The sequence below is a fragment of the Rosa rugosa genome, chromosome 3 (genome assembly GCF_958449725.1).
Source record: "Rosa rugosa chromosome 3, drRosRugo1.1, whole genome shotgun sequence".
NCBI lineage: Eukaryota > Viridiplantae > Streptophyta > Magnoliopsida > Rosales > Rosaceae > Rosa > Rosa rugosa.
Window position 1 is genome coordinate 4843185 of NC_084822.1, and position 25757 is coordinate 4868941.

The 25757-nt window shown below is 44.8% G+C and overlaps 1 protein-coding gene and 2 long non-coding RNA genes across 6 annotated transcripts; all 3 read left to right on the plus strand.

Annotated features, from left to right (window-relative positions):
* Positions 1-1801: 1801 nt before the first annotated feature.
* Positions 1802-3346, plus strand: LOC133736333 (uncharacterized). The gene is made up of 6 exons (XM_062163790.1): positions 1802-1984; positions 2084-2257; positions 2357-2464; positions 2606-2675; positions 2784-2882; positions 2989-3346. The coding sequence occupies exons 1-6, from the start codon at positions 1815-1817 to the stop codon at positions 3082-3084; spliced, it is 717 nt and encodes a 238-aa protein (XP_062019774.1). The 5' UTR covers positions 1802-1814; the 3' UTR covers positions 3085-3346.
* A 1708-nt stretch (positions 3347-5054) lies between these two features.
* Positions 5055-8470, plus strand: LOC133741504 (uncharacterized). Of its 3 annotated transcripts, none has more exons than XR_009861971.1 (5): positions 5055-5763; positions 5843-6004; positions 6405-6488; positions 7710-7803; positions 8173-8470. It is a non-coding gene; the product is annotated as an uncharacterized LOC133741504 (long non-coding RNA). The 3 variants fall into 3 exon arrangements; XR_009861970.1 differs by having other exon boundaries at positions 5057-5763; positions 5843-5954; XR_009861969.1 differs by having other exon boundaries at positions 5058-5763; positions 5843-5954; positions 6411-6488.
* Positions 8471-9012: 542 nt separating this feature from the next.
* On the plus strand, positions 9013-11335 carry LOC133739929 (uncharacterized). Of its 2 annotated transcripts, none has more exons than XR_009860900.1 (3): positions 9013-9119; positions 9257-10377; positions 10979-11335. It is a non-coding gene; the product is annotated as an uncharacterized LOC133739929 (long non-coding RNA). The 2 variants fall into 2 exon arrangements; XR_009860899.1 differs by lacking the exon at positions 10979-11335 and having other exon boundaries at positions 9257-10181; positions 10278-10839.
* The last annotated feature ends 14422 nt before the right edge of the window (positions 11336-25757 follow it).

Here is a 25757-nt window from a genome sequence, read left to right on the forward strand (position 1 = left end):
GCGTGACTGGGATAAGTTTGTTGCTGATAGGACTACCACAAAATTTAAGGTTTGGCAACTACTGAATTTTAGTCCAAGAACAGATGATAATGCTTTTATTCTATGTCTATATCTGTTAAAATCTTCAAGACGCTCTAATATTGTGGACACTTCTGCATACTCTTTGAAGGAACTTCGCGAGGCACAAATAAAAAAGCGAAAGGAGAATAAGTACCCTCATCGAATGGCGCGAAAAGGATATGCTAATCTTCAAGAAGAACTGGTTAGTATAGCCTTTTCTAGAGTACTTTACTGTATAATTGTTCTTCCTTGGATTTAGGACAAAGTAATGATCATTATACCCTCTATGTTCATATAGTCTGAAACAATACCGATCGAAGAACTTGATCGTGCGACAATGTGGGTAAAGGCACGACAAGACAAGACCGGCAACTTCAACGGGCCGGAAGTCAAGAAGACAGTTGAAAAAATTGTAAGTTCAATTACAAGTGTAATTATTTTTTCTGAATTTTTATATTTAATTTGCATCATTCATGCATCTGATGCTTCTATTTTATATTTACAGGACAAACTAAGGCAAAAATTGTGTGAAGGTGAAGTGAATTCTTCTGGATCAGATGATATTCTAACATTGGCATTGGGAAACCCCGAGGCCCCTGGCAGGGTACGAGGTGTTGGTGGCTTTGTCAAGCCGGCTGCTTACTTTAATATACCAAAACGCCGAAAGGAATCTGTACAAGACACCTTGAGGGTGAGTGTGAAGAGGATATTAGCTGAAGAGAAAGAAACTATCATTGCCAATGAAAGAGCTAAATGGGAGCTGGAGATGGAACATCACATTGCCAAGGAAATAGCTGTTTGGGAGGATAGGTTTAAGAAGTTGGAAGAAAAGGTTGCGAGGAAAGAGGTTGACAATGATTCATTGAAAACGTTGACACCATTGAATGATATTGGTTCTGGACAAGGCAGCTGTTCCCGGCAAAATGACAAGGGTATGAAGGTTGGTCAAACTGAGCTTGCTAGAAATGTCAAGAAGAAGTTAATCTTGAACAATGCTGCACAAGTGGATGTTGAAGAGGAGACTGCTATGCCGTTTCTGGATAGTAAATTGAGCAGCAAATTTGCATCGGTTATTGAGGATGATGTTGGGATAGTTGGTAGACCTCTCATCAAGACTAAATTCTGGGAAGAAGTTCCGGTAAACTACACCCTATTACCTTACCTTCCTTCCTTTACTTTCTGTTACCCTTATGGTTAGATTGATAGATCATACTTACTGATGCATGCCGATTTCTGAAATCTGATTTATGCAACTGTTTCAGAAATCTCAGGTTATGACCAATACGGTCAAGTTGGAGTCTAAGCTAGCAATAAATTCATTGGATAATGTAGTTGCTCTTGGAACCATCGTTGAAGTTGATATTGAGGCCAGCAAACAAACAATCCATGGTGTTCCAATGGGAGAGGAAAATGTGCGCGTGTCAGTCACCAAAGCTATTGTTGAAGATGCTTTGCTACCATTTCCTATCAAAGATGAGATTGTCAAAATACGCGATGCGATTGGCACATGCGTTGCTTGGCCTAAAAACTTGATTATACCCCCCACAGTTGAGCAAAAGGTAATTTCATTTGTTCATTAGTACATTTTCAGAAACCCTAAACTATTTTGATCTAATAATGATGCATATTATTGTTTATAAATATAGGAAGGAGTAAAGCGTAAAATTGTGAAGAAGAGAAATAGCGACATATATGATGATGATGATCATGATGACCTTCAAAACCTGCCAGCCAAGTTGCCTTTACCCCTAAAGATGTTGTGCCAATGGGCCAACACATTCTTAAAGGATGGGTTCACCATCCACACCACTTTGGGAGAAGAGCTTTTAGGCCATCCAAAGAAGGTAGCTATCTTTAGGAGGGATGTGTATGCCATGACCAACATGAAGGAGATATCGAACGGCTCATTAGTGATGTATATGAGGTTTGTAGTGCATATTAAATCTATTAAATTGTATTAGGTTGTATGGTGGCCATCTTCAATGTTGTAATTGGTGTTAAACTAAATCTGCTGTTTTTGTAGCTACCTCTATCAGGTTTTGAAGAAAACAAAGATGCTGGAAATGATCGCCTTCATAGACCCTGATCACACTGGTGCACTTGCGTGTGGAAATCCAACAGAACGAGCTCGTTCTCTAGCTGTTCGGTATGGAAATGGGAAGCCTGGCCAGGTTTTTCTAGTTCCATATAACTCAGGGTAAGCAATTTTGATTTAGACCTTACCTCCTAATATCTACAGTATAAATGCATGCTATCTTCATTAATTTGGGTATTGAGTTGAACATTTTAATGTTAGTTGTCATTGGATGTTGACGGTTGTGAACCCCGGTGAAGAAGTGGTGCACTTCATGGATCCATTAAAGAGGCGACTCATCACCGGTGAATGGAAAACTATTGTGGACGAGTAAGCGGCTTCTACATTCAGTTTGGTTCAATGTTAAATTGGTTGTTATACTTGCATTTTGCTGGAATTATTTATATCTAAATGTTACTTTGTAAGTTGTTCAGTTTCTGGCTGATTGTTGTTCTCGTCATTTTGTTTCAGTTCCATCAGAATATACAATGCACAGAAAAATAAGAAAGGCAGAAAAATAGTTCAATGGAAAAATTGTGCGGTACGAGTTGCAAACCAGCTAACTATATGCTAGTTGATTTTACTTCAACAAATGTTCTTTTTATTCCATAGCATCAGCCAGGTATTCAATAATTTTATGATGTTTCAGGGCATTCCGGAGCAATTGGGCGATAAAACTTGTGGACTGTGGATTATGCATTACATGAAAGACATAGCGGAGGACAAAAATCAACAGTGGAGTGCTAAGGTATATATATATATATATATATATATATATCAACTCCTTCCAATTCTGATTAATGTTGTGAAACATATCCATTCACATTAACTTGTATTTTTTTTTATACTTGCAGTGGGAAAGGAAAGCAAATCACTTCTACACACAAAAAGACATTGATCAGGTCCGGGCCGAGTGGGCAAAGTATGTCAGCCAATTTCAGCAAAGCTAGTGTGTCGAGAAGATTCTAATTTTGGACATGCATCATCTATAACCCATATTAACTAGTTATGCAGTTGGTCTAAGTATCTATTTTTGGCCTGCAAGTACAGTTTATGATCAGTAGCTAGTATGAGATATCAGTGGTTTTTTGGGTTACATTTGTTGATCATACCAACTGCTATGGGTTATTGAACTGATGTTTATTAAGTTTAGCTCCATGATGGATGTATGTATAGCTCCAGGAACAGATTGATCAAATATTGGTATTTTTGTGAATGGATTTCATATTTGATGAATGCATTGTGTTGTTCCCAGATTTACATGATTATGGCACAACAGGGATACGAGTATGACATCTGGAATAGAAAGCAACAACAAAATGATGTTGTTGGACGCGTCAAAGAACAACAGAAACAAGAAAAATTGTGTTCATATTTGGACACTCAAACAACAGAAAATTGTCATCTAAAATAGAAAGTAACAACAGAATTAAATCCAAGTGTGTTGTTTTTTATCCACTCAAAAAACAGATAATTGTCGATAGAACCAAAATTCTATGGTTACAAACAAAATGAAACAACATTTAACTATCGCTCAAATTAGCTTCAAGCAACAAATAATTGTCCTGTCTGTGCTCTTCAACCTTTAGTTAACTGTTGTAGAGTATAAATCACAACAATAGATAAATGTAACCTTAACAACTTTCAAACCACACTTAATTGTAACTCCAAGTTATATTCCACAACAGATAACTATTACTATAAGTTAATAAAAACCACAGACAACTGTTATTTGTATTCCTTTTAAACGTCATTTAACTGTCATCTATGACTAAACTCAAACGGTAAATAAATATAGTATTAACTAAGTTTAATGCACACTTATCTGTGACTATAATGCATATAAAACAACATATAAATGTTATCGTAGGAGACTAAAGACGATAGATAATTGTATTCTAAACTGAATACGAATGACAGTTAACTGTTATTGAACTTAGAATAAAACAACACTTAACTGTTATTATAAGTCCATTCAGACCACATAAATTATAAGGAACTGTTATTTGTTTCTAGTTCACACGACATTTATCTGTCGTTTGAATTCACTACCTCATGTCTCGATTTCATCAGACAACAGAAGACCCAAAAAATTTCTGTCGTCTGATAAATAAGACGACAGAGGAAATCTGTCGTCTGATTCCCCAAGAGACGGCACCGTACTAGACAACAGAAATTTCTTTAATCAGACGACAGATATCCTCTGTCGTCTGATAGCTTTTTTGGCATAGTGTTCATTTATGCTTCAAGCCCAGGACATTGACAGCGCATATGAAGGTAAGGTTAGTTTTCGCTCCATTTTTCATTGATTTCGCTGTTTAATAAACTGAAAATTCCAAAGCATAAGAATATTGAAAAGGTTTTGGAAGGTCGTCGATTCATCATCCTCTCTGAATTTTTGTCCATGAGACCTTAGAGATTTAATTTTTATTTTCTTTTGTAAGAATTTGTCCTTTAAATTTGTTTGATGTTGGTGATAATGATGATTATGATAGGTGCAAGTATATTACCTATTTTCACTACTACAAAAATTGAATCAGACGACGCCTCTCAGACGACGCATCACAATTTTCCGTCGTCTGATTGATTTTTATTTTTTTAGATGTCGTTTTTATAAAATCCGTCGTCTGATAAGGAATTACGAATGAGTTTAGAAGACGTTTAAGGATAGAACCGTTGTATGACCCAAAAAAAATTGAGTGGCAAATTTTCTGCCATGTATGTGGTGCCAAATCTCATATCAAACTCCACATTCCCCCCTAATAGGTATTAAACATTCGATGAGAAAACCCTCAAATTTAAATGGTTGTATTCAGACCACATTTTTACACAAATCTGTTGTGTCATTCCTTGTCCAAATTGATAGGGTCGAGTTTGAAACCCTAACACTCGAGTAAAACAAAATAACAAAAAGAACAAACATACCCAAAAGGCCAAAATCAAAACCCTCTCTCGACAGCGCCTCACTCTCGCCTCGCCTCACTCTCGACAGACCCAATTCTCTCGACTTGCCTCACACTCTGCACTCACTGGCAACCCCAACACTCCCTCTGCTTGGCAAAACCCGACCTCTCTCCCCCTCGACAAACCTTTTCTCGTCAAACCCTATTTCTTCTTCTACAAATCCCAACCAAAGCTCTCTCTCTCTCTCTCTCTCTCTCTCTCTCTCTTCTCGACAAACCCAGACCAAAACCTAATGGGTTATTCGATCTGGGAAATAGTGAAGCCCTTCATCGATGTTGACCTCAACAACTCCGAGCTCTATTCTGACCGCGCTCAGGCCAACATCAAATCCAACTATCTCTGGTAACAACCCCCCTCTCTCTTGCAATTTCCGAGATCGGCTGTGTGTTTTTTGCTTTGTACAAAGTGAAAGAGAAAGAGATTTGGGTAATTTCTGGGCATTTAAAAAGCTAAATGCCCAAATCGGTGAGTTGCTGTCTCGAAGATTAGGGTTCTCCTTCCGCCGCTTGCCATCGCCATCGCCTCTCTTCAGTCTGGGTTCAAATTTCAAAATGACGAAGTCGCCATCGCCATTGTCCTTTCTGGCTCTCCTCTGTCCTCTCTGGCTCTCTCCCTCTCCAGGCTCCAGCATGGTCACACATCGACAAAACACATCGACTGAGCAAGTGAGTCGAATTTCTCATGAATCTGAGTTTCTCTTTCTCACGAATTTCTGGGTTTTCACTTTTCACTCTTGGTTTGCAGTTTGCTCTCTTCAACTCTTCGGTCTCTTCCTGAAGCCGTCAAGCAACAAAGCAGATTCTGGGTTCGACTCTTCAAGCTCAGTCAGTCGCTGATTCTTCAAGGCTCAAGCTCGGTGAGTCGCTGACTCGCTAATTCTTCAATTGAAAGTTTGAAACTATGAATGTAAGAAACTTAGAATGTTTAAGTTGCTGCCTTGCTGTTGCTGGGCATTTTGAATCTCTGATTCTTCGAGCTGATTCTGCATCTGTTCTGGTTCTTAAGTTTCTGATTGGTGTTCTGTTCAGGGATTCTTGTATGAGTTGTATCTGTTTTGGACTTTCCTAGTTTGCTTAATGCTTATTGTATCTGTTTTGGTTTAATGAAATTTGGCAGTTTTGCCTATCTTGATTAATAGAACTGCATCTGTTTTGGTAAATTGAATTGCATCAGTTGTGGACTTGTGGTAAATTGAATTACGCTATGCATGTACTGTGCCACTGCTGAATTCTATATTGGTTTTGGTGATTTTATTTATTTTCATCATTATTTTGGCCTCTACATGACAATGATTTTTGGAATTAAGTTTCAGCTGCTTAGAGAAGCTAGCACTTCCGTTTTGGAGATACTGAAACTTGATGTTATCTCATTTTTGTACATTCCAATACAGGTACTATTTTCAGTTTTAAGTTTTGCAATATTTGATTTCTTGAAGTATATATTCTTGCCTTGGTGTATCAAACATTTTGTTTTGTAGGTTGTAGGGAATATTGCTCAATTGAACATATAAATATGAATCGGTTGTAGATCTGTTCATATACCATTGATATCAGCACTGTTAAGGAATTATTTGATCATGGTTTTTTTTATACAGAACGCTTACAGCTGCTTATATATATATATATATATATATATATATATATATTACTTTATGTCCTGCAAGTATAGGAACTTCTGATAGGGAAAAAATTGGTCTTTCTTATTTATTTTTAAGATTATGGTGGTGAATATAAAGGCGCTGTAATCAATTGTATCTAGCATATTGAGGTCTTTGTCACTTATGAGGGAGCTTTACTTTGGTGCATATAATCATCTTGGTACCAACCATATCATTAGTTTATGTCTGTGATGTTTTCTGTACTTTTGAAAAGCATGGTCCTAGAATATCAAAGTAAGAGGTTGATTCATTCCAAAATCACGAAAGGTAAGAGGAGAAGTAAAGGTCATGTAAAAAGTGTTGTTATATTGTTCCCGTAGTGGCATAGTGCAGTTAATTACTTTTACTGTCTTACAGAACTCGCAAATCTGTTTTATGATTGCAGTCGGAAGTAATTGCCTTAGATGTTTTTAATCTACTGAAAAGAAAAATAGGATTGTTTTGGTTTCAATCTTCTCAGGATTATTTGGTTGGGAACAAAAAAACAAAAGAAAGAAAGTAGGATCAAGATGCAGTTTTCTCTTTGTTTCTTTTAACTAAATATCTCTCTGTTATTGTTCTTGCATCAGTGTCTCTTTATATATGTCAAGCTGCTACCTAGCTTCATATTTTATACAAAGTAAGGTACCTAAAGACTTCATACGTCCTCTTACAGCTCTATCAACGTGCAGTCATACTATACCCTCACTTATACTAGATGTGCACACCTCCATTTGTTGTGAAGACTAAGATTTTTAGTGCCCATGAAACATATTTGTTTTAACTTTTAAGTGCAGAACCATTTTACCATGCATATATGTCATGAATCATAATTCCATATACAAAGGCATATGTTGTATGCATGTACTTCCACGTGGATGTATGTGTTTGTGTGTGCATTGATGCATATTTTGGCAAGTTACTAGTTTCTATGATCAAACATCTATGTGACTCGAATTGATTGCTTATCTTCAGGTAGTTGGAAAAAAAGTATATAAGGCTCTATCATGCTTCATTGTCAGAGGAACTCTATGCACATACTGAAACCATGCTTTGCAACTCAAGTCAGGTAATTGCATTCTTGACCTCATTAAAGTAAGGAAAAGATCTAACCAAACTGGCTAATACCTTATCGAGAAGGCAGATGCTAAAAGTAGACCTATATTTTCATATGTTTGCATGTGCCAAGGCTATACATGATTATTAGAAAATATGTATCCATACTTTCTCTGGAAAGTCAGCTGATCTTGTGGAGAAAACAATACACGTTAGTTATTTCCAGCAGGTTTATTTCACATTCTCCACCTTGCATGTATTAATCATAGATGAGCTAATCTTATGGGTTAATAGATGGGAACAATTTCTATACATTGTATTAATGACCAATTTCACCGATGCTAAATGTAAACAAAAAGTAATGTTTGTTTGATGGTTGCAGCTTTTAACATCAATTGAAAACTTCTGCATCTATTCAATTGTTGTTGGAATGGTTATTGGGATATCAGTTGGAACTCAAAGAAGGGCTGCCCATTCTTACTAGTCCCAAGGATCACAGACAGTAGCTCGACTTGTAGACATGGAGCTGCAAGGGTACTCGGCCATTGTATGATGTACAAAATAGCAAAAGTCGACAGAAACAGAGAAATAAGACAAATGTACAAATGACCCTCTTAAATTTGTGTATGAATATTTGGGAAATACTCCCTATTTGATATCAATTTACTGAATTCATTTTACATATGGTGGGATTTGAATTAATTTGATTGTTATATATCTTGACCAACATTTTATAGCACAATTGTAAAAGCTCAATGTGTCATCTTAAAGCACAGATACATTTAATTGTTAGTCTTCACACCACACTTTTTGCCAAAAGAACTGTCGAATGTATACAATAGTTATGACGGCTACAAAATAAAAACTGTCGTCTGAATATAAGTCACACAATGACCATAAAATAAAACGACATCTGAATCGCAATCACACAACAGTTTTTAAAATCGCCCGTTGTCTGAAGAATAGTACACAACAGCCAATGCTGTCGACAGGCTGCCGGCATGCTGTCGATAGGCTGTCGGCATGCTGCCGAGCCCTTCACACGACGGTTCCCTACAATCGACCTTCATCAGACGGCGCCTCGATATACGACGGTCAGCCTCCATATCAGACGACAGTTTTTGCCCGTCGTCTGTTTCAATTTCTGTAGTAGTGTTTGTTCTGTTAACGTATAACAATCTGTTCTAAGCATTTCTTTACATGTCTATTGTTGAGCAGACAACAATATTTGACTTCCGATTTTTGGCGCTATTGGTTGTTGAAGGTTCATATTCTTACTTGAGGAGAAAAAGTAAATGCCTTGAGGTCTTCAACTCTGAACATATTAATGTAAGATATGATTACACTATTAACTACAGTTTCTTCACTTGTTCATACTCATACAACTTTGCAGGGTTGTGTTTATATTGCTGGAAGTTTGAGACTTATTACTAAACGAATGCTATGAATTTCACCTATGATTACAGAAACTAGCTGAGGATGACTGAGACGATGGCTCAAACGCCCTTTCCTCAGGCTAGTGGATTCACTTTCATGCTTTCTTTGTTGTGTTTAACTATCTCTTTTAATTTTCTAGAGCTCGCTGCGCGTTTAGTAATTTCGTCTTATAATTATGTGTCTGTAGTAGTCTTAAACCTTTTAGGTGGAATTTCTGGGTTTCAGAATGTGGAACTTTGCCAGAGGATATGGAACTTACTAGACAAATGAATGAGTTGGGGCTTCCGGTCTCATTTCAAACAAATAAGGAGGTACATTACCCTATTTTCTTATTTCAATTGAAGTATTAAGTACTGCTTTTTCAGCTTTCACATTCACTACTACAAGCAGAGGTAGTATTAATCTGACTTGTTGAAGTTGAGACTCATTTGCAGAAGCAGAAAACAGTATCTCAAGGAAACAGAAAAGGAATGGGCCTGAAGATGATGTACAGGCTTGTGATTCCTTACAGGCTTACACAACAGTGCCATGCTCACTGATGTAACAACAAATTTAGTGAATTCAGCTGTGTTAGATGATGTACTTTACCCAGGCAGCTGCTGCTAATGGCCATGATAAGCTCTCGTTTTCATTTTGTAAATTCAGAATAAATGCTGCCTTCATTTTGTTGACTGTCATTGTTTGGTATATTTTGAATTGGAATTTCATTAGATAAGAGCAAGCTCTTACCTATTGGAACTGATGATACTTGCATGTTATAATTTTTTGTGGAGAAAAAGGAAGGCTTGCTCTTGGGTTTAGTTTCAAAATTCTGCATTGTCAATTTGTCATGATGCTCTTACATCATTGTGTTCTTTAATATTTCAGTGTGCTTCAATATGGATCCCCTTTAATATTTCTGTTTGTCATGAATAGATTAGTCAGAGGCTCGGCAAAAAACACCGCCTTTCATAGGTGTTTTTGCTATCTAGACCTTTGTTGGTTAGTTTTGAATTCGATGCATGCACTTTTGACTTTGGTTTTGTGGGTGATCGATATTTTTCTTTGTAGGTTTTGTGAGGGTTGGCATTTAAGCTCAGCTTTGTGTAATCAGATATGGGAAATCGTTGAATTCCAGTTGTCAAGTATTCGTTTCTGTTTCGGTGTGCCTGTGAGTATTTTTCTGTGTTCTCCATTTTCAGTTCAGTTTTGAGGTATTGTTTTCATGTGTGTGTGACTAAGAGGATGACATTGCTGTGATGTTTGTATATAAAGGCATCTCATTTCTGTTTTGCGCATTTTCAAATAGGTCCATTTTCCTGTGGGAATCTTGAAGTATGGAGATGTTGATGCAAGTACACTAACCAACTTAAACGCGGTTTTCTTTTAATTTGAGTATAAATATTATACTCATTTTTGTTTCAAGAAAATGAGTATAATAATTATTATAAGTATCTTTGTTTCAAGAAAGAACTCATTTTTTGTTGTTGTTATCATCTCAGTGGGCATTGATGGCTTATTTAGAAATTTCGAGATTCTCAAGAAAACTGGGTTGAACAAATGGTACCTATATTTTCAGTTCTATTCTTATTTCTTACTGACCTGTGAAACAGAAATTTATATATTACTACCCATGTACAGTTTGAGTTTTTATTTTTTATTTTTTATTGATGTGAGATAAAAGTTGTATTCATCATGTCCCATGTAGTTTTTCCATCGATCTCTCTTCTTGATGATGCAATTTTGAATTATCTGTACTGTTTCTGTCACAGTCTGAGGTCCGGATCGTGCAATGTGTTTCATTCTAAAGCCTGTAGACAAAAAATGCGGAGGGACAGACTGAATGGCATGTACGCTCCAGTTTCATCCTTAATGTTCATAACCTCATTGTGTTGTATCTGTCTTCACAAGTACGCTCTAGGAGTGTTAATATGTACTTGATATTGGTTTGTGCTATATGTATCAGGTTATAATTGAAGATATTGGGAAGCAGATTAAGCAACTATAAACCTACAAGGTGCAGGACATTGATTTACTTGACTAGAATTGTTGAACTGTAATTTGTTATACTTTATAAATTTGTTTGCATATGGTGTATTTTGATTCAGTTAATATTGCATTTGGTGGTGTATTTTGAGGGGTGTACAATTGGAGAAAGCTTCCTTTTATTATTAATTAAATTTTTTTTTTTGGGTTTTTTACAAGTTTTAAGGACACGTTTTGAACGTCCTCTATGACTCTTTTAAGTGTCCTGTTTTAGTTTTAAGGACACATATGAGTGTATTTTTTGTGTCCTCTTATGGTTTCAAGGACTCCATTTTCAGAGCTTTTAGGACACAGTTTGTGTGTCCTAGTATAGAATAGAGGACACCTATTAGAAGATATAAGGATGCAATTTAGGTGTCCTCTTATGGATTTAAGGACACTGCATCTAGAGCTTTAAGGACACACAAACTGTGTCCTCGTATAGAAAAGAGGACACGTTTTCAGTGTCCTTGTTTGAGACTTATAATGACTGCTGGATAGAGGACTCTTTAAAAAAAAAGTCCTTGTATGTATTTAAGGACACAGTTTCAGTGTCCTTAAATGGTGTTTTTCTAGTAGTGATATCACATGGCTGCATGGTCCTAATGAAGGGAGAAAAGGGTGGAAGTATGTTCCGTCTGATAGGAAAAACTCAGACCTCGAAGGTTGAAGGGAAACGGTGTGCACAAGGATGCAGGTACCTGAAACGGGTCTCATTTGCGAGTATAGCAGAGACTCCAGTGACAAGTTTCCAAGTTTCAGACGATGGTGAGAAGGTAAATCCTACTGAGGAAGGGGTCGAGTCGAGATCCCTCTTCAGAGTCAACAAGTGATAGTTGTCTCGGGGCAGTTACACATGGTATTGGCCGATTGAATCAGGGGGAGTTAGGACAAATGCAATTAACTCTGATTATGTGTAACTGCGCAACTAAAAGGCCAATGGAATAATTGTGGGTATAACAAGTTGTGTCTCGAATTGAGATGACTTCAAGGATTGAAGTAGTAATGCGGAGCTCTCCATCTAAGTCGGGAGGGGGAGATTGTTAGGTAAGACGTCCCTCCTTACAAAAAGAAAGCATGTGGGAGACAAGAAAGGGAAAGCATGCAGGAGACATGCAAGAGACAAGGGAAATGAAAACATGCATAAGACAGGGAAAAGAAAAGAAAAAGTAGTGTACATACATGTACATTTGCAAGCATAATTAGCTATAATGGGCCACGCTCATTATACCACCAAAGGTACTAATTCCAACCAAAGGAATGACATGCAGACACACCGCCAGGCGGGCTACAACCACAGCGTCGGATCACCCCCAGGTCACCGCCGACGCGCCGCCACGCGCCGTGCCAAAATGGCATCAGTAGCTCCCAGAGCTGGGAACTGAAGCACATTAGTCCCACATCGAAAACAAGGAGGAGGTCAGCCTCCTCCTCACCTATAAAAGGTTCTCTCCTCTCTCCTCATTAATTACGCATTCAACACTTACCTACTGTTACTTTGTCAACATAAATACATTGACTAACTTAGGCATCGGAGAGTTGAAGACCGCCCAACGCGGTCTCCCTCTGACGCCCTTTGTATTTTACTTGACAGGTAGCAGAGGCTTTGAGAGCACCACAAGTATCGATCCGCCCACCGGATCAGCGTTAACAAAGGTTCAGCTACCGCCGGACTTTTAGACATTAACATTGGCGCCGTCTGTGGGAACCCTTGAACAAAAGGTCATCCCACCACATCCACCATGACTAACGGTAGTGGAGGAAACGCTGAGGAACAGGCGGACCAGTCCGCCATCCCCCAACCCTCCGACCCAGCGGTAGGCGTTAACCGCGCACTATTCACAACCACGACCAACCCCGGCGGCGAGGCAAACCCAAGCGGCAGCCGCCCGCCGGGCCAAGATCTCGTCACTATGTACGAGATAGCACTGGCGGATCTTCATAAGGCAAACAGAGAGCGTGAGGAGGAGAGCAAGGAAAAGGCTGAAGCCCAAAGACAGGTGGCTACGCTCATGGCACGTTTCGAGGAACTAAAGAGGACGTTGGAGGCCACCGCCCGCCCAGCACCGAGCGAGCAGTCACGTAGCACCAGGCGTAGTCGACCCGGCACTGGCACATTGGTACCGGGGCCCGTCATACAAATGCAGGTACCGCTGGACCCACCTGAATTGTTGGGAATGGGACCACCGCCCATCCCCCAACTAATGATAGAGCAGGAGGCGGAGTCACTACCGTATACCAACCGCTCGGAAGCTAGGGCAAGGACTGAAGGCAATCCGCCTGCGCCAAGGCGCAGGCAGGTCCAGCGGAGTACTCAGGCCGATTCCGCCGGCCATACAACCGCCCAGATATTGGAAAGGATGCACCAACTGGAGCAAAGGTTGATCCGGGCAGAGTCAGGCGCCCCAGCGCCAACTCAGAATCCACTTTTCGCTTCCAGACCTGGGCCCTTTACCGCTGCGATTCTGCAAGCTATCAGACCAGCGTCTGCAAAAACCCCAAAGATGTCGCATTACGGCGGAATGTCTGATCCCTTCGTCCACATGGAAACCTTCAAGAAGGTCACCAACAATAAGGGATTCGACGACGCCACCTTGTGCCACTTGTTCAGCGAAACGTTGGATGGCGAGGCAATGAACTGGTTCTTTGAGTGTCCACCGGGGTCTGTCAGTTCATTCCATGCACTATCACACGCTTTCCTCTCCCGGTTCATCTTATTGTCCGCCGGGCATCACAACACAAGTCAGCTGTTCAGCGTCAAGCAGGGGGAGGACGAATCACTGAAGGCCTTCGTCACAAGGTGGCGAGCGGCAGCGTCTCAGTGCCGTGACCTAGACAAAACAATGTCATCGGCGGCCTTCAAGCAGGGACTTCTCAAGGGGCCATTCCTCTATCACCTCAACTACAATCACCCAAATGCGGCGTACGACCACATCATGAGTGAGGCGGTCATCCACGCCCAGGCGGAATTCATTACATATGGAGAAACCCCACCGCCACCAGCAACCCCAACAAAATCATCACGGCAGTCCCCCACTCATCAGGAAACCGCTAACAAGACCCCTTCAACACCGCCAACTGACAAGAAGAGGGAGTGGCAGCAGGGCCACCACCAGAACAAGCGGCAGAAGGACCAGAATTACAACAAGGGCAACCGCCCAACCTACGGGGATAACCGCAACAAGCAGGCAGAGTCCTCGCAGCGGTACGCAGTGTTCACGGTCCTCACGGCCTCATATGAAGACATCTACAATCAGTGCAAGGATCAAATCCCACCGCCACCCCCTCCAAAGTACCCAAAGACGGGCAAACCCAGGAACACCGGCAAGTGGTGCAAATACCACGAGGACAGCGGCCACAATACCAACAGCTGCAATGCTCTCAAAACGGCCATTGAGACCCTGTACCGTGACGGCAAGCTGGAGCAGTTCAAGGTACGCCAACCACCACCAGTAATTGCCAACGTTGAGACCTTGGGCCGCATCAACACCATCGATGGCGACGCTCCAATCACCAGCATGTCTCACAGGGCCAGAAAGCGCTATGCACGCGCCAATCACCCAAAGGAGGTCTGCAACATCCGCTACGAGAGGTCCGCCAAGCTCCCGAAATCAGGTTGGGAACCTATTACCTTCTCGGATGAGGAGGAGCGCGGAGTGCATCTACCGCATGACGACCCATTCTTGGTCGACGCCATCCTTGGCAGATTCTCAGTAGGGAGAATCTTGGTGGACAGCGGGTCCGCTGTCAATGTCATCTTCAACGGCTGCTACAACCACCTCAAGCGGAATAGGAAACTACTCCAGGATCACGAGCCACTGCTCAGCTTCTCCGGCGACGTCACACAACCGCTGGGGTCGGATTACATGCGACTGGTTATTGGTACTAGTCCATGCATGGCGGAGGTACATACGGAGTTCATTATTCTCGATTGTTTCAGTTCGTACAACATCATCATTGGACGACCAGCGCTAAACAAGCTCAAGTGCATCATCGCCGGATACATGCTTCTCATGAAGTTCCCCACACCCAACGGCACGGGCTGTGTGAGAGGAAGTCAGCAGTTGGCTCGAGAGTGCTATTCAACTACTATGGCGCGGTCGACACGCCGCCATGAAATTCTGACGGTGGGTAATCAGGCACCGCCACCAAACATCTTTGAGGATCCTAGGGATGAGGAGAAGAAGTATGTAAAGAAGGAACCAGTCAACCCGGAGACATCGTTGAAAGTCATCTGCATCTCGGACGAGCACCCTGAGCGGACGGTCCGCATAGGCGCCCAGCTTGACCCAGAGGTAGCGGCGGAGCTCACACAGTTCCTGCGTGATAACGCCGCCGTCTTTGCCTGGTCCTACGCTGACATGCCAGGTATATCTCCTGAAATTATAACTCACAAGCTGACCATCAAACCATCCTTTTATCCCATCAAGCAGAAGCGGAGGGCCTTTGATGAGGAAAAGTACCAGGCAATAGGAGAGGAAGTTGCCAAGCTCCAGGGCATTGGATTCATCCGCCAAGTCATCTATCCCCAGTGGATCTCCAATTTGGTAATGGTCAAAAAGCCCAGCGGCAAGTGGCGGATGTGTGTCGACTTCAAAAATCTCAACAAGGCATGCCCAAAGGATAGTTTCCCGCTACCTCGTATTGATCAGCTGGTCGACGCAACCGCCGGACACGAGCTCCTCAGTATGATGGACGCTTTCTCCGGATATAATCAGATCAAGATACATCCCGGCGACCAGGAATGCACCACCTTCACCACTGACAAAGGCCTCTACTGCTACAATGTCATGCCTTTCGGTCTGAAGAACGCCGGTGCAACTTATCAGCGGTTGATGAACGCCATGTTCGCTGAACATCTGGGAAAAATCATCGAGGTCTACGTGGACGACATGCTAGTTAAGAGCATAAAGGCCAGCAGACATGTGGCAAACCTCAAGATCATAGTAACCATTCTCCTGGCCTATGGTATGCGCCTCAACCCAGAAAAATGTTTCTTTGGGGTCACCGCCAGCAAATTTCTGGGTTACATCGTCAGCGAACGGGGCATCGAGGCTAACCCAGACAAGGTGCAGGCCATCCTTGACCTGGCGGACCCTGAGTATAAGGTGCACGTCCAATGCCTCCAGGGCAAGTTAACCGCCCTCTCTCGATTCATCTCCAGACTCACTGATAAGTGTGCCCCATTTTTCAAGCTCCTCAAAACGACTCACAAGAAAGTCATCAACTGGAACGCAGAGTGTCAGGCGGCGTTCCAGGGCCTGAAGGAATACCTAGCGGCAGTCCCTCTCCTTTTTGTCCCTGTGCAAGGAGAGACACTGTTCATCTACCTAGCGGTCTCGGTGTCGGCGGTAAGCTGCGCCATTGTCCGGCGGGAAGGCCAAGACGAGCTCCCAGTGTTCTACGCCGGCAGAGGCATGAACGGAGCAGAAACAAGATATCCTCCCTTGGAGCAACTAGCCCTCGCACTCATTGTTGCCGCCAGACGCCTCCGCCAATACTTCCAGGCTCACACCATCCATGTGTTAACCAATCAACCGCTGAGGCAAGTGATGCAGAACCCTGAACACTCAGGGCACCTCAGCAAGTGGGCCATTGAGCTCAGCGAGTTTGACATAGAATACAAGCCAAGAACCGCCATGAAGGGCCAGGCAGTGGTGGACTTCATCGCTGAACTCACCTAGCGTCAGCCAGAACCCGGTACCGAGACAGGGCCCGGAACAGAAATGGTAACCGCTGAGGAGGCAACTCCCCCACAGTCAGATTGGAACCTGCATGTGGACGGCTCCGCCAGCGCCAAGGCCAGCGGCGCCGGAGTCATCTTAACAGGACCCGAGGGACTGAATGCGGAGTATGCGTTGAAATTCAACTTCAAAGCTTCAAACAACATGGCGGAATACGAGGCCCTCATTGCCGGCTTGCTCCTCGCCATTGACTCGGGGGCTGACAGCGTCAACATATTCAGCGACTCTCAATTAGTCGTTAACGAGGTCAACGACAGCTTCCAAGCCAAGGACCAGCAGTTAGCGGCATATTTGGGGTACGTCAAAACGTTGCTCAAAAAGTTCAAATTTCACACCATCACACAAATCCCCAGGGAAAAGAACGCTAAGGCTGATTCACTGGCGAGACTGGCAACCGCCCAACCACATCAAAGTCCAGCGGACACAAGAGTGGAGTGCCTTGACAGGCCGAGTATCACAAAGACCCTGGCGGAGATCTTCAGCATTGAGGTCAGTCCCAGCTGGATGGACGAGATCATTGCATACAAGCGCAGCGGCACATTGCCAGAAGATAAGGTCCAGGAGAGACAGCTCAAGCGGAGAGCAACCCGCTACAACATCCAGAATGGCAAGCTTTATCGCCAAGGATTCACCCATCCCAACCTCCGCTGTCTAACCCCAGAGGAAGGAAAGGTCGTCCTAGCAGAAATCCATGGCGGAGAATGTGGAAACCACTCGGGCGCTAGATCCTTGGCCAACCGCACAATGCGACAGGGCTACTTCTGGCCCACACTTGGTGATGACGCCCGGCGGATTTCGAGGTCTTGCCACAAATGCCAACAATTTGCAGATCTCCCACATGCACCGACAAAACCGCTGTCCATCATCATCAGCCCATGGATTCACTCCACGTGGGGCCTCGATTTGATGGGAAAGTTCCAAACCGCCAAGGGCCAGTTCAAGTACATCATTGTCGCCATCGACTACAACAGCAAGTGGATAGAGGCCGAGCCACTGACGGCAATAACTACCGCCAAGGTAATTCACTTCCTCTGGAAGAACATCTATTGCCGCTATGGTGTCCCACATACAATCATTACAGACAACGGCACACAGTTCAACAACAAGGAACTCATCTCCTTTACCGCCAACCTTGGCACCAAGTTGAGTTTTGCATCTGTCGCCCATCCCCAAACCAACGGCCAGGTCGAAGCAGCAAACAAGATAATCAAGAAGCTGCTAAAAAAGAAGCTCGACGACGCCAAGGGTTTGTGGGCAGAAAAGCTTCCAGAGGTCCTATGGGCCATCCGGACAACTCCAATTACCGCCACCGGCGAAACCCCTTTTTGTATGATGTTCGGAACAGAGGTTGTCCTACCTGTTGAAGTAACTCAGCCTACCGCTAGGGTCGAAGGCTACTGCCCAGAGACCAACAGCGACGGCGTCAACCTGGACAGGGACCTCCTAGAAGAAAAAAGACACAAGGCCCATTTGCACAACTTGCAAAACAAACAACGGGTATCGCGTTTCTACAACGCCAGAGTCAAGGCCCGGAACCTCCAATTGGGGGACTGGGTAATGAAGGAAGTAATTCCACCGGCAACAAAACTCCGCCCAACTTGGGAAGGTCCATACAAAATTGTGGAAGTCGTTAGCCCAGGCACCTTCTACTTAATGGACAAGGATGGCGTCACGTCGACCCACCCTTGGAATACCGAACACCTTCGGTATTACTACAAATAGTCATGCCGCTACCCAGGAGCATCTTGACTTAGCTAAATTTTTGTTCAATACTTAGCTAAGGGAAGCTACCCAACGGGTACTACCCCACTTTTGTACACGCTGATCGATCAGCTATCAATGAAACGAGGAATTATTCAAACCATTGTTACCAAGTCTAGCACTGAGGGCAACTGGCAACGCCAGCAATTGTCAGCGGACTTCGTCCGCTACGTGGTGCACTTGGACCAATCTTAATTCCTTTAATGTTTCATTGATTGACAAAAGAAAAATATAAGTTAAAGTACTAGCGGTACAAACACATCATAGCAAACAAAACTTCAAAAATTTCATTCCATTTCAAAATATTTGTTACACAAGTTATTATGCCTCAGCGGCTACAAAAAAAAAAAAAAAAAAAAAAAAAAAAAAAAAAAAAGAGAATCTATTGCTGTCCCAGCTGGCTTCAGGGGTTGCCCTCGGCATCTTCTGCTTCAGTAGGCGGCGGCACGATCGCTCGACTCGTTTGATCGGACCCTCGGGCTGTCGGACTTGGGGTCTCTATGGTGCCGTCCGCCCGGGTGTGCGCCGCCAAGAATCCAGCACGCGACACCTCTGACGGGGTGGGATTGGGGGTCTGCTAGGACCCTTCCGCCGGATGTACGCCGCTTTCTCCACTGCCTGAGCGGGCGCCTCCCGCTGGGGCAGGCACGACATCTTTCTCCGGCGGGGCACTCTTGGCCGGCGGCGCATCGGGCTGTGACGCTTTGACGAAGTCGATGGCGCCCTTCCGCTTCAGCATGTCTATGTTTGCTAGGGCCCCAGCCTTCGCTGACTCGGTCATCGCCTTCGCATACTCCGCCGACTGCTTGAATGCTTCAACATCGGCGGCCGCGGCAGTATCCCCTTCAGCCCTCAAGCGGGCAACCTGGCCTTCCAGCCGCTTCAGCTCCGTCGCCCTGGCGGCGGACTCCCGCTGCACAATAATAAGTTTCTTGTTCTTAGCGGCTATCTGCTCCTGCAGCAGGGCGATGTCCTCCTCCAACTTGGAGACACGGTCATTCCTCTCCAAGTCCCGCTCGATGGCCACGTTGAGCTTACCGCGGGCGTTGGCGAAGTCACATTCCGCCTTGGCCAGCCGCCTTTCTGTCTCCGCCAGCTTCTCCCTCGCCTCCGCCAGCTCCCTCTGGAGGCTTTGAATCTCCTCCCTCAGTTCCCCTTCGACCAAAGGCTGCTTCTTCGCCGCCTCAAACATGTCGTGCAGCCCAGCTGATATCTGACCAAACGCCGAGCTGTAGGGCGATTGGTCAATCGCTGTCGGGCGTGAGATCCTCGCTAGGCCGCCAAACCCTAGCCTTTCGCACAGATAGAAGAGGAACTCCCGCTCGCCATCTGTCATAAACTCCGCGTAGGCGGCGAAGGAGTCCAAGTCACTGGCGGCGGGCGCCTCCCCTTCCGCCACAGCAGCTTTAAGCGGGGCTTGACGGGCCTTCTTCTGCTGCCGGCCCCCGACAATCTCCACATCCTCCCCCTCTTCCTCGTCGGGGGAGTCTATCTGCCGGCGCTTCCTCTCAAGCACCCTTGTGTTCCCGCCAGCGGCCCTTGTCACCCTCAGCGGCGGTTCCTCCCTTGGGGCGGTGACAGTCCCTACCGGCTGCACCGGCCTTTCTTTCTGGGAACCACGCCTGTTGGCGGGTACCCTTTCCTTTGGAGTAGCCGCTGTTGCGGCCCCCTTTTTGCCGCCTGCTAAGGGGACCCCCGCCTGAACGACGGGCAGGCCGTCGTTGCCAAGGTGAGAGTGGAGCGGCATCTGCAACACCACCGGAACCTCGGACTGGCTCAGCGCCAGTGTCTCGGGGTTCACTACAGTCTTCTGGGCCGCCAACCCCTCGGCGTACATTGTCTCCAGGAAGTTATCAATCTCCGCACGGTCCATTGCTTTTTCGAAAGCGTCGCGGTTCGATTTGTTACCTGGCGGAGTTTCTAAAAAAAAAAAACACAATAAACCAGTCAGTCTGGGCTACTTATTACAAAAAAGAGCAGTATGGCGGAAATTTCTTACCAACGGAGCGAGTTAGTTTCTGCTCGACTAGCAACTCCCAACCAGTCAGAAGTCGGAAGTCCAGCAAGTTGCGGTTCCGCCAACAACCTCTGATCCGCGCCACGCGACACCCCTCCTCGCGCGTTAAGTTGTACCGCAATCCCGCTGTACAAACACAAATCGATTAGTAAAAGTACATCTGCAAAATACAAGCACCCGCCAGCTACATTCTGCAGAAACTGGTTACCAACCTCGGATAGGTTGGAACTCCGACTTAATCCTAAACGTCGGCCCTTCATCATTCGCCCCAGCCTGATACTCCCACCCCTCTGTGGCGACGAAGAAGGTCCCCCGCCAGTAGGACATTGAATCCCTTAGATTCTCGATCAGCTTGGGCGCTCCCTGGCGGCGACTCAGGTTCACTTGCCCTTTGCAACCCTAGCGCTTCACGTAGACCAGCTCATAGAAGTGAAGCACTTCCGCCACAGTAGGCCCCTCGCACCCGGACAACCGCCACAGTGAGTTCATCGCCAGTATCAACCGCCACATGTTGGGGCAAATCTGACCGAAGGCAAGGCCAAACTCGCACACCAAGATTTGGAGATTGCGCACCAGCGGGAGTGTCACTCCTTGGCGGAATATCGCCTCATGCACGGCCGCAAGTCCCTCTAGGAGAATCGACGCCTTCTCATCTACCGTCGGCGGGCGTAGCTTCACCGAGCCCGGCAACCGGAACGTCTTCTTCATTCGAGTGACGGCGGCGGCATTCATCCGCCCTCCTGCCTCGTCAACGGCGGTGCCATCCTGGAGGAACCACGCTGACTCAGCATTCTCCCCCGCTGTTTCTTCTTCCCCAGCGGAGCCGCTGGCAGCGCTATTGCTCGCCAAAGGCTCGTCGCGCCTTGCTTTGGCAGCAGCGGCCTCACCCGCCCTAGAGCTCTCTGGACGTGGACCACGACCCATAGCTACTTCCCAAGGTATGGTTTGTAGCGGCTCAACCTCTAGCGGTTCTGGCGGTGAGGTTCCTGCATGGGCAGACGGACGCAACGAGTCAATAAATATCCTATCCGCCGCGCTGAACGACACGTCAGACCCGGAATCCTCACTGCTCGAAATCTCTATGACGTTAGCCATCCCAAACCCTAAAATCCACACCAGTTAGCATAAACACAGATCTAGCCTATTCTTACATCAGTTATAGCCAAGAACATCAAGAACAGTTTACCCAGAAAATGCCAAAATAAGAACAAACACACTCAACCCAGATTCGACCATCTAGCTCATCCCTAAACGCCAACTCCCTGCCAACCACCATAACCCAACCCCCCCCCCCCCCCCCCCAAATCTCACTTCACACCTCAGAACACGCCAAATAACAGAAACCATCCCAAACCCAAAAACAACAAAAACCCAGAAAATAGCAGATTCAATGAAACAGGGAAAAGGGAATCCAGGTACCAACCTCGGTGGTGAAGCCTACGATGTGATGGTGCGCAGCAATCTTAGGGGGGTGAGATCGTCGTTTCTCCGGGAACGGTATCTCAAAGCTCCGGCAACCTCTTTCTTCAGTCTCGGACGAACAGAGCGAGAAGACGACGACTGTGAGTTTGAAGCTTTTACCAAAGTGTCAAATCTCGCTGAGTTTCCCCCCCTTTTATGTCAACATCAGCGCGTTCTCAGCCGTCCGCTCAAAAACGACATCACACAACAGCCGTACACGTGTCGCAGACCTCCACTTACTCTCCGGATTAACCGAGGCGTCGCCTCGGTTACGAAATCCATAATTACTATCATTTATGGCGAGAAGACGGCCAGGCTTAGGAGACAAACCTCCGCACGCTAACCCTCTACAGGTTGGACACGTGTCAACCACCACCAGACGAAGCGTCTGGTGGAAGTAACCGCTGGGGATGACTTCCCCAACCGTCCGAAGTCTCCGCTGAGCGAAATCCCGCCAGCGGAACTTCTCCCTTGTCATCTTCCAAGAGACGAAGTCTCCGCTGAGCGAAACCCCGCCAGCGGAACTTCTCCCTTGTCTTCGTCCAAGAGACGAAGTCTCCGCTGAGCGAAACCCCGCCAGCGGAACTTCTCCCTTGTCATCTTCCAAGAGACGAAGTCTCCGCTAAGCGAAACCCCGCCAACAGAACTTCTCCCTTGTCATCTTCCAAGAGACGAAGTATCCGCTGAGCGAAACACCGCCAGCGAAACTTCTCCCTTGCCATCCTGCAAGCGGGGCGTCTTCCGCCACACACATCTGGCGGACCCCATTTTCATCTTGCAAGTTGCGTGCTTTGTTCAGCGCAATTTCGCTCAATGAAGTACCGCCAGGAACATCTACTGGACGCTGCTTCCTGCTGCAGTCAGTAGGGGGATATCCGCCAGCGGCGGATCCCGAGGCCACGCCTCACTCTGACAACGACCGCCACGCGGCGTTACGGTCAGACGGTCCCTACGGGACACGGGGACTTGTCAACAGTCTACGACGGCCCTGATCAGGCACGTTGACCCCCGTCACTCGGGTACTAAGATTGGGTTCGCTACCCAACACCCTCTGCTCCGTGCAGCTCCCCCTCAACAAACAATTTGCCGACCATCCGGAGGTCTATCTTAGCCGGGGAGTGGGGGACTCCCTGGGGGGCCTAGCAGGGGCCCACCCGAAAGGGTATAAAGCGTTTGCTCACAAAATCCGTGGTTGACAACGCACTGACGCTAATTATGCTCTTGCAAGTCTAGCGGAACAAAACGCTTCAAACCGCCGAGCAACTCCCCAACCAAGATTGCCTTCCTTGACTGGGGACTTGGGGGACTTGTACATACATGTACATTTGCAAGCATAATTAGCTATAATGGGCCACGCTCATTGTACCGCCAAAGGTACTAATTCCAACCAAAGGAATGACATGCAGACACACCGCCAGGCGGGCTACAACCACAGCGTCGGATCACCGCCGACGCGCCGCCACGCGCCGTGCCAAAATGGCATCAGTAGCTCCCAGAGCTGGGAACTGAAGCACATCAGTCCCACATCGAAACCAAGGAGGAGGACAGCCTCCTCCTCACCTATAAAAAGTTCTCTCCTCTCTCCTCATTAATTACGCATTCAATACTTACCTACTGTTACTTTGTCAACATAAATACAATGACTAACTTAGGCATCGGAGAGTTGAAGACCGCCCAATGCGGTCTCCCTCTGACGCTCTTTGTATTTTACTTGACAGGTAGCGGAGGCTTTGAGAGCACCACAAGTATCGATCCGCCCACCGGATCAGCGTTAACAAAGGTTCAGCTACCGCCGGACTTTTAGACATTAACAAGTAGAAAGCATGCTTTGAAGAGAGAGCTGGAGAGAGAGTGTGGGATATATAATCCCCATATCGGCAGAAAGGAGAGAAAGAGGACAGAAGCACAAAGAGAGTAAGGAGAGAGCAGAAACAATCTTTGCGTGAGCAACTCTAAGGGTCTTTGTATATAGAAGAAAAAGTGAGTTGTGTGAATAGCTGTTGGGTAGAGTAATCTTCTAGGTTGAGAGAGGGTGTACAAGGGGCATCCGATTGGATACAAGGGCTCGGGTTGGGTATAAACTTGAGTGCTCAAGTTGTGTATAAATTTGAGCTGTGTAATCTTGTACTTGTGTAAATCTCTCATTAGTGAAAGTGAAACTCTCCGAGGACGTAGGCAAGAATATTGGCCGAACCTCATTAAATCTTGTTGTCTTCTTGGCTTGCTTATTTCTTTTTTCCATCTCTACTAGTAGTACTTGCGTGACGGGGGATTAATTTCCCAACACTCAAAGCCTCAAAAGTTGAGTTCCAACCACAATGTGTAATGAAGCACCCAATAGCCTCATGAGCCAAAACCTCTAGTTGGGAGCACCATGAAACCACCAAACCCTTCTCCGTAGAATCGCTGTAAATCCGTAATTAATTAGGATTCTTATTTAATTAGGATATATTGTAATTATAGAAAATCATGTCATTATAGAAAAATTGTTTCCTATTAGAGTTAGACTACTCATTTGTACTTGTATATATACCCCCATTGTGGGATGAATTAATATGATCATTGAACTAACCCTAAATTGAAGTATTCTTTTCTACTTGGTATCAGAGCAGGTTCAATCCTTTGAATTTGCGCTGCATCCTTTGAATCCTGAATCCCGAAGAAGACCACAAAACTTTCAAACCACGTGGTTCCTAGGAAATAAGGTGGCAAGATGCACGAAAAAATGGCCAAGAACAAACAATAGTTTTTGAAAACTGATGTCTAGAAGAGTGTCAGACATCATTTATGAAATTGTAATTGATTTAAATATCCACTTAGGTATTATTCGTCATATACTTTATTAAGCATAAAATGTGAAAATTTAAAGAATTAAATATAGTTAACATACAAAATTATGATGATTATAACGATTATACATCGATTTTAGAAGCGATGTGTGTTCGTATCCTGAACATTGGTGTCTGACCGATGTCTGATTTTCTCGATTTTTTACATCACCCACTAAGACATTTTTGACTTTGTTTCTTTTAGTTGCCATTGATAAGTCATGAGCTGTAATGTTGTAGTTCCATCCCAATTAAGTCATAGCAGATGAGCTCATCATCTTCGAAAGCAGGAGCTTTGATCTCTAATAATTTTTCTTTGCTATTTTTTGACCGAAAAGAAAAAAATTTCTTTGCTTTCACTATATATTCTTGCTTCTTGTTTCTTGCGAGTCATGCAGAGTGTGGCGTAATTGGTTGGTAAACTTATCACTCATTGTGTTTGGTCTTTGGTGTGTAGACTCTTAGCGGCTAAGCCTTAATAACAACAATTAAAGAGTGACGCCATTCTTATGCAAAAATAGACCATGTTTTAATGACTTATTAGACCTCTTGGGTTTTAATTGGGGTTTCTGAGCGCCTTTTTGGGCTGAGGGCCCAACTAGATTTTAATCTTCTTGAGTTGAAATGATCACAAAAAAAGAAATGACTCTGTTATCTGCTTTACTCTTCTTCGGGGCATTTTTTTTTTTTTTTTTTTGCGCTTCAATAATGTTTG